This window comes from Thamnophis elegans, chromosome 13 (assembly GCF_009769535.1).
Source record: "Thamnophis elegans isolate rThaEle1 chromosome 13, rThaEle1.pri, whole genome shotgun sequence".
Lineage (NCBI taxonomy): Eukaryota > Metazoa > Chordata > Lepidosauria > Squamata > Colubridae > Thamnophis > Thamnophis elegans.
In genome coordinates, this window is record NC_045553.1 from 45547112 (window position 1) to 45565421 (window position 18310).

The 18310-nt window shown below is 45.5% G+C and overlaps 1 protein-coding gene across 1 annotated transcript in view; it reads right to left on the reverse strand.

The window, feature by feature from the left end:
- Nucleotides 1-559: 559 nt before the first annotated feature.
- Nucleotides 560-18310, reverse strand: part of GRIK4 (glutamate ionotropic receptor kainate type subunit 4) — a 158511-nt gene continuing 140760 nt past the window's right edge. The window contains 7 exon segments of the mRNA XM_032228770.1: nt 560-847; nt 850-1084; nt 1691-1809; nt 11005-11133; nt 12546-12771; nt 13795-13960; nt 16883-17056. Coding sequence (XP_032084661.1) covers nt 660-847; nt 850-1084; nt 1691-1809; nt 11005-11133; nt 12546-12771; nt 13795-13960; nt 16883-17056 — 1237 coding nt within the window. The 3' untranslated portion in view covers nt 560-659.

Sequence of the window (18310 nt, forward strand, 5' to 3'; positions counted from 1 at the left end):
CTTCTGGGGCTGGGGAAGGCTAAAACGAGCAAAAAATGGGCCTTCCAAACCCTCTGCATGCCCCCTTTTTTTGCAAAAAATGGGCCGTTTTTTTTGCCGTTCCCGGCCTCCAGGACTACTTTGCAGGCCTCTCAAACTCTCTGCATGCCTCTTTTTCACAAAAAAAACTAGGCATGCAGAAAGTTTGGGAGGTCTGCAGAGTGCTCCTGGGGGCCGGGAGGGTGGGGAGGGCAAACACATTTTTTTTTAAAAAAATTACGTCTTCAAAGTTTTGGTGTGTGTTATACTCCGGTGCGTCTTATAATTTGAAAAATATGGTAGCTCTCTCATCAATTTAACACCATCCATAAGGCAGTATATATTTTTTCCACCTGGCGTAATATGTATGACCTTCTTTCGGTAACGTTTTGCCTCTTTTTCACATCCCATAACTCAAATTCCATAGAAGCAATATTCTGAGGAAGCGGTTGCCCCCCCCCAATTTATCCGGGAGGCCTTTCACCCAGGACTCGCAGAAAGACGAACGTTAGAGACTCTCAGAGACGACAAGTAACAAGGCTGCCGTTGGGCTCGCTCCCAGCCTATAGCTTTGATATGCCCTCAAGAAGCTGGGACGCCACTTTATTAATTTAAAAATAGTTCGACACTGTGTACAAGTCTCATGTTCTGTAAAATGGAACATTAGCTTCCGTTTCGGCCACCTCCCCGGGCTTTATTCCGGCTCGCTGCTGTTTGTCACCTTCTCCCATTCCAAATTCTCCTCGCTTTGCATGAGGGAATCGGGTCCAGGCCGGACACGAAGACCTTGGAACCTCCGGCATTCGGGGCACACTCGGATGTGGGTGCAACCCCGAGCGACCAGGGCAGCTTCTTGCGCGAGTCTCTGTGCCAGCTGGTCAGGGTCCCCACCACCACAGAGTTTGCCGTTACTGAGGGTGGTGGTGGTCGCCGTACGGGCTCTTCGGTCTTCTTGTATAATGGGGCGAGTCCGAAGAATAGCCCCTCGCCTTTGACGGGGGTGAAAACTGTCCCTGCAGAGAATGATGCTACGCAATTCGGAGGCCATCTCCTGGCAGGCTGATATCTAAGATGGGGGTAAAACAAAAATATATCAGAATACTAGTGTTTTTTGTTTTTAAATGTTTCAATGTCAGTGGGGAACCACCTAAGAATTGAAGGGTTTTTTTTGCGTTAGATTGGGAACTCCTAAAATAACAACTCCAATAAGCTGGTGGTATTCAGCCGGTTCGCACTGGTTCACCAAACCAGACCGGCTGGCCCTGCCTGTCCCACCCCACCCCTCCTAGGAGTCTCCATGCGGCCCATTCATCATGCCAGATAAGTGTTTTAAAGTTGCTTAAGAGACACATGGGATCAAAGCCTAAGTGACAGGTCTACCAGTGACAGATTACTAAGGTCACCTAATATTTTCTTCATTATACAGACACTAGCTGGATACCTGTGCTTCACTACGAAACCATGTGATTGGGCCAGCACGCAGTTTGGATAAGTCACATGCTGGCTATGCCCATATAAGGCAACTGGCAGTTGGAACAGAGTTCATTTCAGGTGGGGAGAGGGAGTAGAATGTCTAACCGCTTAGCATCAACACATGTTAATATAATACTGTATAAAGGAATACTGATGATCTGATGGTCATTTCGAAAAATCCTTTCCTAGTAAAACTTACTTCAGAATGTTCAGAGTGTCGGAGGCTCCACAAGAACTCCAGCATTGCCATGAAAATAGCTACGATTAAACCGCATATCAGGACTACAAAGATTCCACCTATATTCTCCATTCCTAGACCTATCATGAAACACACACAGAAAGAGAAACAAAAGCAGCATTAGCGCAAGGGACTAGCTTCTAAGGAGCTACAAATTGCTGCTAGAATCTGCAAGTAGCGATTTGTGTGATCCACTGTGTGGCAGCCTTTGAGAAAGATGATTAACACTAAATTAACCCTGGCATATTATGCAAATATGGAATGTAATGCAATGGCAGAACAGGATCTCCGCTAGCTTTCCTTGCATGCAAAGTTTGAATAAAAGCATTGCCCTCAATGACCCAGCACATTAAACTAAAGAACAGGGAGTAGCTTGGTAATTTGAATGCCCAGAAATAACTTACTACAACATATTGGTTTTGTTGTGGCCTGCCAGCAGAGCTGGCAGCAGATTCAGACAGTGAGGAGGTTGGGGAGAAACATGGGCCAGTCCTGGAGTCTGGGGAAGGCTCTGTGTCGGAGGCAGAGAGGGGGCCAGGGCCGTATGCCAGTTATCAGCTGCCTTCAGAGTTGGACATCAGTGAGGCAGACAAACAGCTGGAGCCTGTTCCCAGTGTGTGCATGCACAGAGTTGCCAGACGAAGGGAACAGTTAAAGAACAGGGGTCAACTTGGGAGTAAGGCCACAGGTGGACGATGAATGGCCCCTCCCAGAGGAAATAAAAAAGGAGCAAAAGGGGAATGGAGTTTGCAGGAGACAATTAGTTCGCTTAAGTGGTTCGTGACTCTCCGAGACTCATTGCCAAGTTTTGCAGATATTGGCCTGGCAGCTCTCCAAGCCAGATAAGGTCTGTGACTGTAAATCCTCCCTTGAAAGACTTTGCGGGATGTGAATGAGCAGAATTCAGAGGAAATTAATTAAAGGTTTTTTTTGTCGGGAGAAGGAGTTTGCTTCATGCTCTTGGGAAGCCTAGGTCAGAACAGGTTTCCACAGTATTGATGAGTTAATAATATCTATTAGGAATTCAAACCGAATTCATAACAACGGAGTATTCTTAGAGTCAAAACGAAGCTTCAGAATTTAAACCGACCACAAAGAACAAAGTTGCTTCCTCCTTTATGTCCTATGGGAGGGGCCAATCACTTCCAAGCCTTACTCCCAAGTCACCCCTTCTGTCTTAACTGTTCTTGCCTTCTGGCAGCTCTGTGCATGCGCACAATGGGGACAGGCTCCCCCTGTTCCTCTGCCTCACTGATGTCCGACTATGGAGGCTCCAGAGGCAGCGCTTAACTCCCAGGTGGCCCTGGCCCCTTCTCTGTCTCTGACACAGAGCTCTCATCAGAGCCTTCCACAGCCTCCAAGGCTGGCCCATGTCCCTCCCCAACCTCCTTACTGTCCAACTCTGCTGCCAGCTCCACAGGCCACCGGCGGAGGACAACAGGAACATTTTAGCTCCTATATGTTGGATTAAGTTCTTTTATTTTCCACTGCACACGATTTTGCATTTCTCTATAGAGCAGTGTTTCTCAGCCTTAGCAACTTGAAGATGTCTGGACTTCAACTCCCAGAATTCCCCAGCCAGCATTCGCTGGCTGGGGAATTCTAGGAGTTGAAGTCTGGACATCTTCAAGTTGCCAAGGTTGAGAAACACTGCAATAGAGCCACTACCTGAGAGGGAAAATGGGTGATTTCATCCTGTTGTCGGGTGGCTTCCTCGGCCTTTTTAGCCATCACTTCAGAAATCCTGACAATCTGAATATTGGCATCTTTGATCTCTGTACCGTCACACAACCATTTGCAAGGAGTCGCTCTTTCTCTCCATAGGCAACGGCTTGTCTTCAGCTGGCAGCCCTCCGATCGAAGGACCACGTCTTCCTCTCCAAGTCCCTCTTCAATTTCTTTCGAAGAGAATGAAAATGGAAATAATTCTGGACAGGCGAGGATGATTCATCCCTCTTCACTGGAGTCGAACAGATGGATTTCTGACTCACCGTCTTTTCTACCAGGCCTGGTTGAGAACCAAATCGGCTCCTATTTCATAGTCAGCTCATAATGCAGTTGAGGAATCTTTTCTCTGATATATTCCCCTTGTTCTTCCAGAAGTTTATTTCTCTCAGAGGTTTTAGTCCTCCTTTGCCGTGGCACGACATAACCGCGAACGTCAAAAGCGTGCCGACAAAACTGCGGCGCTAAAACCGCGATGTCAAAAGCGCGCCGACAGAAGCGCGATTTAAGTTAAGGTAAGGTTTAGGGTTAGGTTTAGGGCTAGGTTTAGGGTTAGGTTTAGGGTTAGGTTTAGGTTTAGGGTTAGGTTTAGGGTTAGGTTTAGGGTTAGGTTTAGGGTTAGGTTTAGGGTTAGGTTTAGGGTTAGGTTTAGGGTTATTTTTAGGGTTATGTTACAGCGCGCTTCTGTCGGCGCGCTGTTGTTGGCGCGCTTCAGCGCTCATTCGTCTCCGAGGTTTTGACGGCGCGGTTTTGTCACCGCGGTTTAGTCACACGCGCTTTTGTCGTACGCGCATTTGTGGTGGAACTCTCCTTTGCAACAATGTGGACAGGTCATTCTAAATCCCACTCTCTTTCTAGAAGATGCGTAACAGCAAGAATGTCATTGAGTTCTCACCTAGGCTTCCTCAGCAGCATGAAGCCGAGTCCTCACCCTTATAAACCCCTTTTATTGGATTTACAGTATGTTCCTCTGCAGCAAAGTCTTTCCTCTCCCACAGTCTTTCAAGATAGTTCACAATTACCGACCTTTATCAGGCTTGGAGAGTGGCCAGGCCGATATCTTATAGACGCCTGCAAGAATGCAGGAATGAACTAATTGTCTCCTGCAAACTCCACTCCCCTTTCGCTCCTCTTTTATTCCCTCTGGGAGGGGCCATTCACCATCCACCTGTGGCCTTACTCCAGGGGTGGGTTTCAACCGGTTCGCGGCGGTCCCCGCGAACCGGTTGGTCGGCGAACCCAGAAGTAAGTAACTTCCGGGAACGGCGAAGGGGCCACCTGCCCGCCCGCGTTCCTTACCCGGTTTTGACGAGTTCTGCGCTTCCACACATGCGCAGGACGCATACAGCGCCTGCGCGATCCTTCAGGAGCAGCTGGAGCATCGCACAGACGCTAGTACGCATGCGTGCGCTGCGCGCGTGGACGAGGACGCCGCCAGCCCCGTTCCAACCGAACCAGTTGGAACGGGGCGAGAAACCCACCCCTGCCTTACTCCCAAGTCGGCCCTTGTTCCTTAGTTGTTCCCTTCGTCTGGCCACTCTGCGCATGCGTACACTGGAAACAGGATCCAGCTGTTCGTCTGCTCCACTGATGTCTCACTCCGAAGGTAGCTAATAACTATCAGACAACCCTGGCCATATCTCTGCCTCTGACGCAGAGCCCTCATCAGAGCCTTCCCCAGCCTCCAGGACTGGCCAGGTTCCTCCCAACCTCCTCACTGTTCGAATCTACTGCCAGCTCCACTTGCGGGCACAACGCATTGTATGTTTTAGTCATTGGGCCCTCTCGTTCAGCACATCAAAGATAATGTTTCAGTGTCTCTCCATCTGCTCAACAGTTAAGTCAATATTATCCCCAGGAGTATGAAGCTGATAGTTGTGATCATAACCATAGATTATATCTGCTCTTAGCTTGTAATGGGAGACCCACTCTTCTAGCTTCCTAATAATTTCAACTTCAGGAAGATTCCTACTATTGCCTACTTTGGTAATGGTGCTTGCATCTCTGTGTTCCTGACACATCATTGTCCACAGCTTCACTTACATATGTTCTTGATGAATGTCTCTACCATAGACCAGGAGTTCAAGGACCTAGTAGAATTTTTTTTAAAGGAGATTTGGGTTAATGTCAGGGTTCCAAGTAATATCCCCAACCAAAGAAGACTCCGAGGCTCGAGGTTTCTCAAAGCTCCATTTAATTAGAGATGTCCTATTGGCACATCTGGGAAAACCCGAATCTGAAAGCTTCCAGGTTTTCCCCACCCAAAAAAGTCCAGGTCCCTGCCCAGCACCCACATCTCCATCACACGGTCCATCAAGCATCGTCCCAACTGGAGATGCCTCCCAGTCACACCACTCCAGGTGCAGGGCAAGATGTCCTTGACTCTCTGAGAAAGGAATGTTATTTAGACGACTATATTTTTCAGAGTATAACATGCACCTTCCCCCACCCCCACCCCAAAAGAGCATGGAAATGTTGGTGCATCTTATACAGCCATTTTTGGCCTGCCGAAGCCCCTCCCCCATATCCCATTTCTGCAAAAAATGGGTTAAAAAGGGCAAGGTTTTCGCACAAACTGAGGCATTTTTGCCTTCCCCGAGCCCTGCTGAAGCCTGCAGAGTGCTGCTGGGGGTTGGAGGAAGGCAAAAATGCCCCCCTTTTGCAAAAAATGGCCCATTTTCTGCCTGTTTTTCACAAAAACTGAGGCTTTTTTGTCCTTTCCTCAGCCCCAGCAGCACTCTGCAGGCTTTAGCAGGGCTGGGGGAAGGCAAAAAGTGCCTCCATTTTGAGAAAAACAGCCTGTTTCCTGCCCGTTTTTGCAAAAACGGGGGCATTTTTGCCTTCCCCCAGCCCTGCTGAAGCCTACAGAGTATTGCTGGGGCTAAGGGAAGACAAAAACTTTTTTTTCTTACTTACCTCTCCGAAATCTTGGTGCGTCTTATACACCGGTGTGTCTTATAGTCTGAAAAATACGGTATATATCACCTACACTCTGTATAATTCCCTCTCCCCTCTCGTTTTCCCACAGTAGAAAATGTGGCAAAACGATAATTTACTAGGAAAAGAAGTGCAATCAAATTGGGACCTTCTACTACATCTATTTAAAATAGTAGATTAGTTTCAGATCATATATGCAAACCTCTTGTAACAGTTTACTATAAAATTAGACTTTCATATTTGCTAGGCTTGAAAATAATATGTTCTATTGATTAAATACTGCATAAACTATTAGGATAAAGTATGAGTCTTTCTGACACAGTCAGTTAAATAAACTAGAACAGATGCCTTTGGTAAATGGGCGTCCACGTACAGATGTAAAATAAAGAAATGCCATTACATCTACCAAGGTCAAGCCCACACAAAGACTTGGAGATGTTCCTTTGTGCTTTGCATGGCTTCAAAGTCATTCTTGAGTTCCTCCTATGAAGCAATGATTTCCTTCCTCTAATAAAATGCACCGAACCATATGCAACTCGTATCTCATGCCCTTTATTAGCAGCTCGGGTTCAAAACCAAAGTCTAGATTAACCTTGCTGAGACCAAAGAAGCATCTACAGTAGCGGTATCTATCATTCTGGCTGGAGGCAATGCACCTCTGGCTGCAATGTTTATTACTGGGACTTGCATAGACTTCACTTGATTGAGCAGAGGACTGACTCACAAATGATGTGTTAGCTTGTATCAGAGCTGCCGAGTGCAATTCTTAATCAATCCAGACACCTATAAAAGTTGCCTCTCTCCCCTAGGAGCAGTAAATCAAAATGTGAGAATCAAAGATTTATTGACAGTCCCGCAGGCTTTTGAGAAGAAAAACCTCATCACTCCTCCTTGTAAATCATTTGTCCAGTTGCTTTATTTGCGAAAGTTGACGGTCATATCTCTTGGCGTCTGCTCCAATGTGCTTTCAGGGGTTCAGATCGGAATTTCTTCCAACCACGTAGCAAATCACAGTGGCAGAAGCAGCAATTCTGTTGCAAAGGTGCCCATTAAGCATCTTGGCCCTCCAAGAAGGGAATTTGGGCACCGGCAAAATAAGACATTACAACTCCCGGAAGCTTACGTAACATCTCCCACCAGTTGCCTCTAAGTGGATATTTGAAACATCGCCCCCCCCCCCAAATCAAAAAGGCTGCTCTCTTTTCCAATTTTCATCCTAAACAATGCTATTTTCACCATATTTTTTTTTGCACTTCAAAGCAAAGGACGCAGTTTCTAATTCTCCCATGGGGTGACAGCAACTATTAAGGTTGTTTGTCTCCTGCCAGAATTTCTCTATTCCAGGCTGGGGGGGGAGGGGGGTCATAGCAGGGGTGGGCTGCTGGGGGTTTGCATGGGTTCAGGCAATCCTCTAGGTTTAGGTTTATTAGATTTATATGCCGCCCTTCTCCCAAGGACTCAGGGCGGCGTACAACATTAAAAGAAACACATAATACAAAACTTTAAAAAAAAAATTACATGGAATATCCCAAACCCAATTAAAATTGACAATGACATTTTTTTTTAAAAAAAATCGAATTAAAAATAACAGTGATCAATAATTTATTTTGTTTTGTTCAGGCCAGGCTGGCTTGCTGGAAAAGCCAACTTTTTAGGGCGCGTCAGAAGGACCGGAGGTCGGGGATTATACGAAGCTCCAGGGGCAGCTCATTCCAGAGGGAAGGGGCTCCCACAGAGAAGGCTCTCCCCTTGGGGGTCACCAGCCGACACTGTCTGGCCGACGGCACCCTGAGGAGGCCGACTCTGTGGGATCGCACTGGACGGTGGGAGGGTACCGGTGGCAGTAGGTGGTCACGCAGGTACCCTGGGCCTAAGCCATGGAGCGCTTTAAAGGTCATCATTAGTACCTTGAATTGCACCCGGAAGACAACTGGCAACCAGTACAGGCCGCCTAAAAGAGGTGTAACATGGGAGCACCTAGGTACCCCCATGATAACCCGTGCAGCCGCATTCTGGACCAGATAAATGAATGCTCCCCGAAGCTCTCCTCAAACACGACAGGACACCATCTTGGGCATGCGCACATCCAGAGGGGCTAGTTAGGATTCTGCCCAGTTTGGCAAACTTTGGTAAGTGAAGGGCCTGTGTGGAGGCTCAGGGAGGGGGGGGGGGGAAATACGTGCCTACCGGAATTTCCAGAACATGCGCTCAAAAGCCCGATTGGGCTTATTATCCAGGGAGGTCTTATTTTCAAGGAAACTTGTTGAGCTTGTTCTCATCTGCGGGGTAGGGGGGGACGGGACTCCTGTTTATTGGCAGGTCCGCTATATGCTCCCCTTTCTCCTCTCTTCCTCCTCCTCCTCCTCTTCTCCCTCACAGGAGCCTATTTCATAATTTACCAGTTTATTGAATCTTTGAAGTTTAGTTATGTGTTTCGGATGTCAAGATAAAGCAATTAGCGCTCTCCCTGGTCTCTGGATATCTGAGGCTGACCAGGGAGGCAGTTCAAAGGGCGCCTGGTAACAGAATCTTGTCTCTGCAGAATTGGCCCAGGAATGTCCACGGAGAGTTAAGAATTTTAAAAGCAATGCTGAACTTTCATGAGGAAGCAACATATATTTGAATAAAAATCAAATCAACGTAAAGTCACACACACACACACACACACACACACAGAGGCAATCGGAGGTTTACACACACAGAGGGAGAGAGAGATTATAAGCCATTGATGTAATGAACCAATTTCCTTTCAAAATTGCTTCTAAGATGCCTCCCCTGCCCCCCCGCTGGCTTCCCAGTTCTTTCATCTTTATGGTAAAACATAGATTTGAAGCGAAGACAGTTTCCAAACATCTACTTTCCTTTATGAACTGTCCAACATACAGAACACAAATTCTTTGCCGGATGAAAGATACGGTTCCACCACAAAACCGCGCTCAACTAAACCGCGTCCGACTAAACCGTGTAGCTGACATCATCAACAGGGCGACAACAGCGCGGAGACAGAAGCACGCTGTAAACCCTAAACCTAAAATTAACCCCTAAACCTAAACCTAACCCCCCTAAACCTAATCCTAAACCTAACCCTAAACCTAACCCTTAACCTAACCCTAACCCTAACCCTAAACCTAACCCTTAACCTAACCCTAACCCTTACCCTTAACCTAACCCTAACCCTAACACTAAACCTAACCCTTAACCTAACCCTAAACCTAATCCTAAACCTAACCCTAAACCTAGCCCTTAACCTAACCCTAACCCTAAACCTAACCCTAAACCTAACCCTTAACCTAACCCTAACCCTTACCCTTAACCTAACCCTAACCCTAACACTAAACCTAACCCTTAACCTAACCCTAAACCTAATCCTAACCTTAGCCTAACCCTAACCCTTAACCTAACCCTAAAGCTAACCCTAAAGCTAACCCTAAACCTAACGCTTACCTTAAGTTGAATCGGCTTGCTTTCAAAGCGGTATTTAAAGCGCCCTTCTTTCTCCGCGCTGGCTGTTGTCGCCCTGTTGATGACGTCAGCGACGCGGTTTAATCGGGCGCGGCTTAGTCGAGCGCAGTTTTGACGGGTCACGGAAAGATACAGACTGTTATCCTCTTTGCTTTTGCTCCATGCTTGGTTCCCCCCCGCCCCCACACTCGCCCAAACCAGGATAAATGAATGCTATGCAAATCTAGAGTCTAAGGGCCTTACATCTTGTTTGGTTTTAGCGTGCGCACTGACAACGTATCCTCAAAAGGTGACAAAACGTTTGCAACCAAATGGCCAAGCTCAGAGCTCAGACCAACAGCCCAACTACCAACCTGAGCTATGGTAAAGGTAAAGGTTCCCCTCGCACATATGTGCTAGTCGTTCCTGACTCTAGGGGCGGTGTTCATCTCCGTTTCAAAGCCGAAGAGCCAGCACTGTCCGAAGATGTCTCCATGGTCATGTGGCCGGCATGACTAAACGCCGAAGGCGCACGGAACGCTGTTCCCTTCCCACCAAAGGTGGTTCCTATTTTTCTACTTGCATTTTTTACGTGCTTTCGAACTGCTAGGTTGGCAGAAGCTGGGACAAGTAATGGGAGCTCATCCCATTACGTGGCACTAGGGATTCGAACCGCTGACCTGCCGACCTTCTGATCAACAAGCCCAGCATCTTAGCCACTGAGCCACCACATCCCTTTTGAGATACTGTATAGTGGTACTCAAAGTATAAGTGGATTTTGGAAATAAGTGGGACTGGTGCATTTAAAACTCTGGACATATCGGGAATTAAAATTATCCCACAAGCACAATTAATAAATAAGTAGATGTCAGATATAATTTTTTTTATTGTTCTGGTGGCAATTCATGGAATGTTGTTCCCTTCCCACCAAAGGTGGTTCCTATTTTTCTACTTGCATTTTTTATGTGCTTTCGAACTGTTAGGTTGGCAGAAATTGGAACAAGTAACGGGAGCTCACTCCGTTACACGGTGCTAGGGATTCGAACCGCTGAATTGCCAACCTTTCTGATCGACAAGCTCAGTGTCTTAGCCACTGAGCCACCGCGTCCCTACCAACCTGAGCTACTTACAGTATATTCAAATACATTTCAGAGAAGGTACTGGTTATTTACCCTTGGCTCGGTGATCTTCTTCTTTTGGACACTGTCCGCCCTCCCACCATTTCCGCTTCAGGATTTCCAGACGGTTGGTCTCCTGCAGCTGGAGAATGGCCATGTCAAACTCATCACGGAAAAGAGAACCTGTAAAGCCAAGGGAGCAAATGAGAGACTGAAAGAATAAACAGCTCTTGATATTTGTTCTGCCTGAGGGAGGGTGTCTGTGTTGTTCCGTTTTCCATTTCTTTTTGCAAAACATTGCAGGAAATCTTGAATGCCAGGTAAAATAAAGTCTTTAAAAATCTATTCTTCCCTGAGTCTTCAAAGTTAAAACGGCAGAAGTTGTTCTAAAACTCTCTTGGTATACCATATTTTTCAGAGTATAAGACGCTGTGGAGTATAAGACACACCTAGCTTTTGGGGAGGAAAACAAGAAAAAAAAATCTGCTTCTGCCTCCCAGCAATTTGCCTCCTTGCAGCAAACAGCATGTTTCAATTTCAGTTTCAATTTCAGCACAGCCTGATTAGCACAAGTAGCTGATTGTCGATTGGATTGGCCTCCTGGCCATCAGCTGTTTCAGGCTGCAGGGGTTGCCATAGCTTATTGCCACCTCGAAGCACCCATTTTCAGCCTCTGCGCATGCCATTTTCCATCCATTGTGCTAGGAATTGAAATGGGCGGGTGGTAGGGATTGGAATGGGTGGAAAATGGGGCAAACGGAGGCCAAAAACAGGGTGCGTGGAGGTGGCAATAGGCAATGGCAATCCCTGCAGCCTGAAACAGCTGATGGTTGGGAGGCTGATCCAACCAACGATCAGCTGCTTGTGCTAATCAAGTTGTGCTGAAGCTGAAACTGAAACAGGCTGTTTGCTGCAAGGAGGCAAATTGCTAGGAGGCAGAGGAAGAATTTTTCCCCCTTGTGCTAATCAGGCTAAACTGAAACTGAAACAGGCTGTTTGCTGCAAGGAGGCAAATTGCTAGGAGGCAGAGGTCAAAGGGTGGGGCCCGGCAGGTGAGCAGTACTACATTCAGTGTATAAGATGCACCCAAATGTACACCCTCTTTTGTGTGTGGGGGGGGGGGAGTGCGTCTTATACTATAAAAAATACAGTACACTCTGAAGCTGTAGCACGTTCCAGAAGAACGAAGATATTTCCTACATTTCCCGAAAGTCTTAATTCATTTATTGCCAAAACTTAGAAGTCTTTTGTATTATGAAAAAAAAAATGCATTTTCCATAATACATTCTCAGTGTTACGTTGCTCTGAATGTGCCCCTATTTGTCCCTCTTCCTACAATAAAACCTGTGCATATAAGACTAAGTAGGTTCAGTTTCTCATATATGGGTTATTTCTGAGGTTCAAAGAAGCAGCAAGCAAAGCCATCGGACAATTCAGTGCGGCTAAGGAATAACTTGACCGAGTTCTTTTTTGGGGGTGGAGCTCCCAAAAGCGTGACGGGCCTTCTGATGTTTTATGGGTCTGTAAGGATCTATTCCTGCCCGGAATCTCTGCAGACAGCTCAGAATAGCTAGAGTTTTCACTTCGCTGCCTACCGACTGGCATGCCAATCCCGTAGCCCTTGGTGTCCAGAAGGCCCCCGACCTGGGTGAGGTTGCAATTGCGCTGGCGGTAATACTCGTTCATGGTGGACTCCAGCAGGAAAGCATAGTTGGAGTTGAGCACGCGGGCGATGCCTTCTTCCGTGCTTTTAACAAAGACGCTCGGCTGCTTAGAATACATGTAATTCCACATTCTCTGATACGTCTGGTACCGCGAGTTCTTGACAAAACAAGAGAACAGAGAGAAGTCTAACGCCGCGATCGACTGGATAGGACTTCCTACAGAGCCAGAAGTGGGCTTTATTATTTATTTATCTATCTCACACCACTCATATCCTGGGCATAAATTGTTTCAACTTCTACCCTCAAAACAACTGCACACCAGAACAACTAAACACAAGGACAGTTGTTTCCCACATGTCATTATTCTGCTAGACAACTAATTCCTACAACACTGTCAAACTATTGACTAAGACTGTATTGCTATCATTCTTCTCATCCTTCCTATTACCTATCTCCTTGAAGATTTGTAGAATTCTATTCTATTCTATTTCTATTCTATTCTAAATAGAATAATCTATTCTAATTCTATTCTATTCTATTCTATTCTATTCCATTCTTATTGCATATATTGTTCTGATCTATTCTATTCCATTCCATTCCATCTGCCCATTCTATTCTATTCCATTCTACTCCATTCTTATTGTATATATTATTCTATTCTATTCTGTTCTAAGTGTTCTATTCTATTCTATTTCTATTCTATTCTATTCTATTCTATTCTATTCTAATTCTATTCTATTCCATTCTTATTGCATATATTATTCTATTCTATTCTGTTCTAATTGTTCTATTCTGTTCTGTTCTGTTCTGTGATGTTCTGTTCTGTTCTGTTCTGTGATGTTCTATTCTATTCTATTCTATTCTATTCTATTCTATTCTATTCTATTCTATTCCATTCCATTCCATTAAATTCCATTTCATTTCATTCCATTCTCTATTCCATTCCATTCCATCCGTCCATTTTATTCTATTCTATTCCATTCTTATTGTATATATTATTCTATTCTGTTCTGTTCTGTTCTGTTCTGTTCTGTTCTGTTCTATTCTATTCTATTCTATTCTATTCTATTCTATTCTATTCTAATTCTATTCCATTCCTTTTCCTTTTCCTTTCCCTTTACCTTTACCTATTCCTATTCCTGAATTCTGGCCTCAGAACCTCCGTCAGCAAAAGGCTTACTTGGAAAAATGTCATGCTGGAGCCGCCGTGGATTGTGCCGTACTCAATAGCTGTCTGGTCAGCCAGATCGTCGACGGATTCAATGGGCACGTCCATGCGCTGCACGGTGAGAAAAGCCGCCAGGTTAGCCGTATAGGAGGAGATGATGATCAAGGTAAAAGCCCACCTTGAGTGGAAGAAAAGGAAGCAAGTGACACAATGGAAATGATCTGGGCCTTGCAACTTAACTAATTTTATTCATCTAATGCTACTTCCTCTGTGTATCGGAAGCTGGTAAGGGTAGAAGTATGCAGTGGAGTACCCCAAGGCTCTGTTTTGGGCCTTGTTTTTTCATCAATGATTTGAACGAGGGGATAACTGGGGAACTCATCAACTTTGCAGATGACACCAAACTGACAGGAATAGCCAACACTCCAGAAGAAAGGCTCAAGATACAGAAGGATCTTGACAGACGTGAACATTGGGCCCTATCTAACAAAATGAAATTCAATGGTGAAAAAAGTCAGGTTCTACATTTAGGCAAGAAAAACGAAATGCACAGGGACAGTATTGGTGGTACCTTGCTCAATAGTAGTAACTGTGAGAGGGAACTTGGAGTCCTAGTGGACAACCATTTAAATAGGAGCCAGCCGTGTGCAGCAGCTGACAAAAAAGCCAACACAGTTCTAGGCTGCATCAACAGAGGGAGAGAATCAAGATCACGTGAAGTGTTAATACCACTTTATAAGGCCTTGGTAAGGCCACACTTGCATCCAGTTTTGGTCACCACAAGGTAAAAAGATGTTGAGACTCTAGAAAGAGTGCAGAGAAGAGCAACAAAGTTGATTAGAAGACTGGAGGCTAAAACATATGAAGAACAGTTGCAGGAACTGGGTATGTCTAGTTTAATGAAAAGAAGGACTAGGGAAGACATGATAGCAGTCTTCCAATATCTCAGGGGCTGCCACAAAGAAGAGGGAGTCAAACTATTCTCCAAAGCACCCGAGGGCAGGACAAGCAGCAATGGGTGGAAACTAATCAAGGAGAGAAGCAACTTAGAACTGAGGAGAAATTTCCTGACAGTGAGAACAATTAACCAGTGGAACAACTTGCCTCCAGAAGTTGTGAATGCTCCAACATTGGATATTTTAAAGAAGATGTTGGATATCCATTTGTCTGAAGTGGTGTAGAGTTTCCTGCCTAAGCAGGGGGTTGGACTAGATGACCTTCAAGGTCCTTTCCAACTTTGTTATTCTATTCTACTCTATAAGGCAGCAGTGCAAGACTTGTTTCTTCTATCAGTGGGATCGTTGGGTCCCAAATTATTATTGCGCATAAACTATTTTGTTATTAAAGTTTCAGGGTGTTTCTGGCTTTTTTTTATTATCAACAAAACCCAAGGGCATTACAGAACAAACGGTTGTGGAGATTAAGTTTTACATAACTACTGGAACGGAGAGATATTGTACACTAGCTAAGAGCCAGAAAACCATGTCATAAAAGAAATTTCGTGTTTTTTTCTTAGAAGGAAAACCTGTTTTTATCTATCTCCTTTTTTTTTTACCCTCGGCTGCTCATAGATTCCCAAGATTCAATCTGCAACTAAGAGCAAAAACATTAATGCCAACAAACTCTGGGGGATACCAAATTTATCATCAGATTTCATGCTAGCGTGGTGAACTAATAGCTTTGTTTAGAATTTAATTTAAAAAATCTTGAAGGATTACGGAAAATGGGTTCACTTAATCATGGGGAAACGTGAGTATATAAAGCTTCTCCAAATGTATTAACATGGGAATATTTGGACCCAGAGTGCCACGAAGTGTTTCATTTGCTATTCTATCGGATGTCTTCACTATTATTTAGGTTTGGCTAGTCTAAAGTGAAGAATTTATTTATTTATTTATTAAATTTTGTATGCCGCCCACTTTCAAAAGAGACTCAGGGCGGCTTTCAATAAAAGGGGACTAAGAGGTGATATGACAGCAGTATTCCAGTGTTTGAGAGGCTGCCACAAAGAAGAGGGAGTCAAGCTATTCTCCAAAGACCCTGAGGACAGGACAAGAAACAGTGGATGGAAACTAATCAAGGAGAGAAGGAACCTGAAATAAAGGAGAAACTTCCTAACTGTGAAAACAATTTACCAGTGGAACTGCTTGCTACCATAAGTTGTGGATGCTCCATCACTGGAGGTTTTTAAGGAAAAGACTAGACAGTCACTTGTCTGAAATGGTACAGGTGTCAACTGGCAAAGCATCCCTGGCCAGCTCTTGAGTTGCCATAGGAAAAGGGGGGGGGGGTGGGAAACCGATGAAACAGCACGGCAGTAATAAACAGATGCACATTCCAGACTTATCTCTCTCACGGCTGTATCCCAGGGTTACTTACAGCGGCTGGAGGGGAGTGATCTCTACAACCCTCGAAATTGCCCCATTAGCGAATGTGATGGATGACACATGGCGGTGGGGCAAACAGGGTCATGATTGGGGCAGTAAATTACGTGGGGTCATAGCTGGCTTCACTGGGGAACCTGCCGACATGAAACTCCTAATAACTAACTGGATTTCTTTTGAATCTTGGCTCGAGACTTATGATTAAATTAGGGCATTGCTCGGAACCCTGACAACAGGGTCTCCTTCCAGCTCTATCCTGATTGGTTGATTGACGTTACCAAAGCTCTCACCCCCAATAATTCATGTCGATAACATTCTATGCAATGGTGGGTTCTGGATATTGTTGCAACCTGTTCGGTTGCAACGGAGCCCGGCGTCCTCCACCTGAACGCGCAAACTATGCACACATGCATGCACAGCGCGTGCGTGCATCTTACCATCCAGCAACACCTCCGTGAGCCTCTGTGATGCTCCAGCTGCTTGGTGGAGCACTGCACAGGCACTGTATGCGCCATGCGCATGCGTGGAAGCACCGAAGAGTTTAAAGAAAGGTAAGGAGTGCGGGTGGGCGGGTGGGTCCTCCGGAGCACCGTACTGGAACAGTACTTAGTGCTCTGGGCAGGATCCGGTACGCCCATACCAGGGCGTACCGCCTGCAACCCACCACTGATTCTATGGAACCACCTCAAGAAGAAACATGTTTTTCATTTTCTTACCAGACTCCACTGACACAGCGGGTGGACAAAGCTCGCGGGGCAATTGTGGATCCCTGTTGCATGAATCCACCGACAGGAAACCACAGGCTGTTGCCCAGAGAATACTGATTTACCAGTAGATTGCATTGCCCTTGGGAACAAGGGTGGGGGCTGTACCACTCATAGGGTGTCAATCTGCAGGATCAAAACACAACACATCTGGTTACACTGGCACGCAAACACAAGGTGGCATAGAAGCAAGAGTGTCCAATTCCCCTGGGCGCATCATTTCTCAAGAGGAAGTCTTGCTGTTGGAATAGCATCTCATACGATTATGATCAATTTGCAACCAGAATCTATCACCTTTGCCTGCCTCTTCATAATTGTTTAGCCGAGTGGAAATTGTTTCCTCTTAATAAAGCAAACTTTAAGAAAGAGAAAGGCTCAGATTGGCAACTCTCTGATTTAATTCTCCTTGACCACAATTCAGAGCGCAGCAGGGATTATTGCTGCGCATGTGCAGTTGACTGAAAACTGTTTTACGCATGCGCAGAAAAATGCCCGTGACGGCAGAAGAAACCGGGGAACTGGTTCGGGGGCGTGGCAGGCATGGGTTGCTGCCGGTTCCAGCAGCCCAAGCAGCCATACTGCTATCGGTTCGGTCGAACTGGGCCGAACCGGTGGGAACCCACCACTGACTCAGGGGTATTGTTTGGCAGAAGTAAGATTCCCTCTTGGTCATCCCCCTGACACTGAGTGTCTGTTATCTGAAGCCCCGTGTCATTGGTGGCAGACACGTTCAGAAAACATATCCGGAGCAGCCGTATCTTTGTGCCGACAGGCTCCAACTGTGTTGTAAGTGGCTTCAAATCCTGTGTGTTGCTGAAAACCTGTATGAGCTCATGAATCTGACAGTTTCAGCTGCACTAAAAGACCCCCAAAGGTGACCAGCATTACATCTTTGTAGCCTTCATATGCATCTACAAAGAGTGAAAAATCTGTGGCGTCTCTTGCGGAAACCGAAGCGACACGATCCTGTTTTGATCAGAAAGAACTGCAATGGTGGGGGTCAGAAAATTCTATTTCTACCCAAAATAGGTTGCGGGGAAGAGCTACAGTACAGCACAATCACACACAACTAGGGTCTGCCATTCCAAAAACTTAGATTTAACCTTCTTAGATTCCCCCCACCCTAATTTTCAGAAATTCTGGACGCTTGTCAAATAAAAAACAAATTATACTACAGTGCTCTGGACTCACCTTTAGAATGAGGCTGTATGTTTACTAATAGTTCTTATTTTATTAACAAATATGTAAAATACACACAAACAAAACTTAGACGTACACCACATTTACACAATACAATACGAACAGGAGCTTCCTGTTCTTTCTAATAGCAATTATCAATCGATACCGCTCACCTTATATTATTTCCCCTTCTATTGTGTT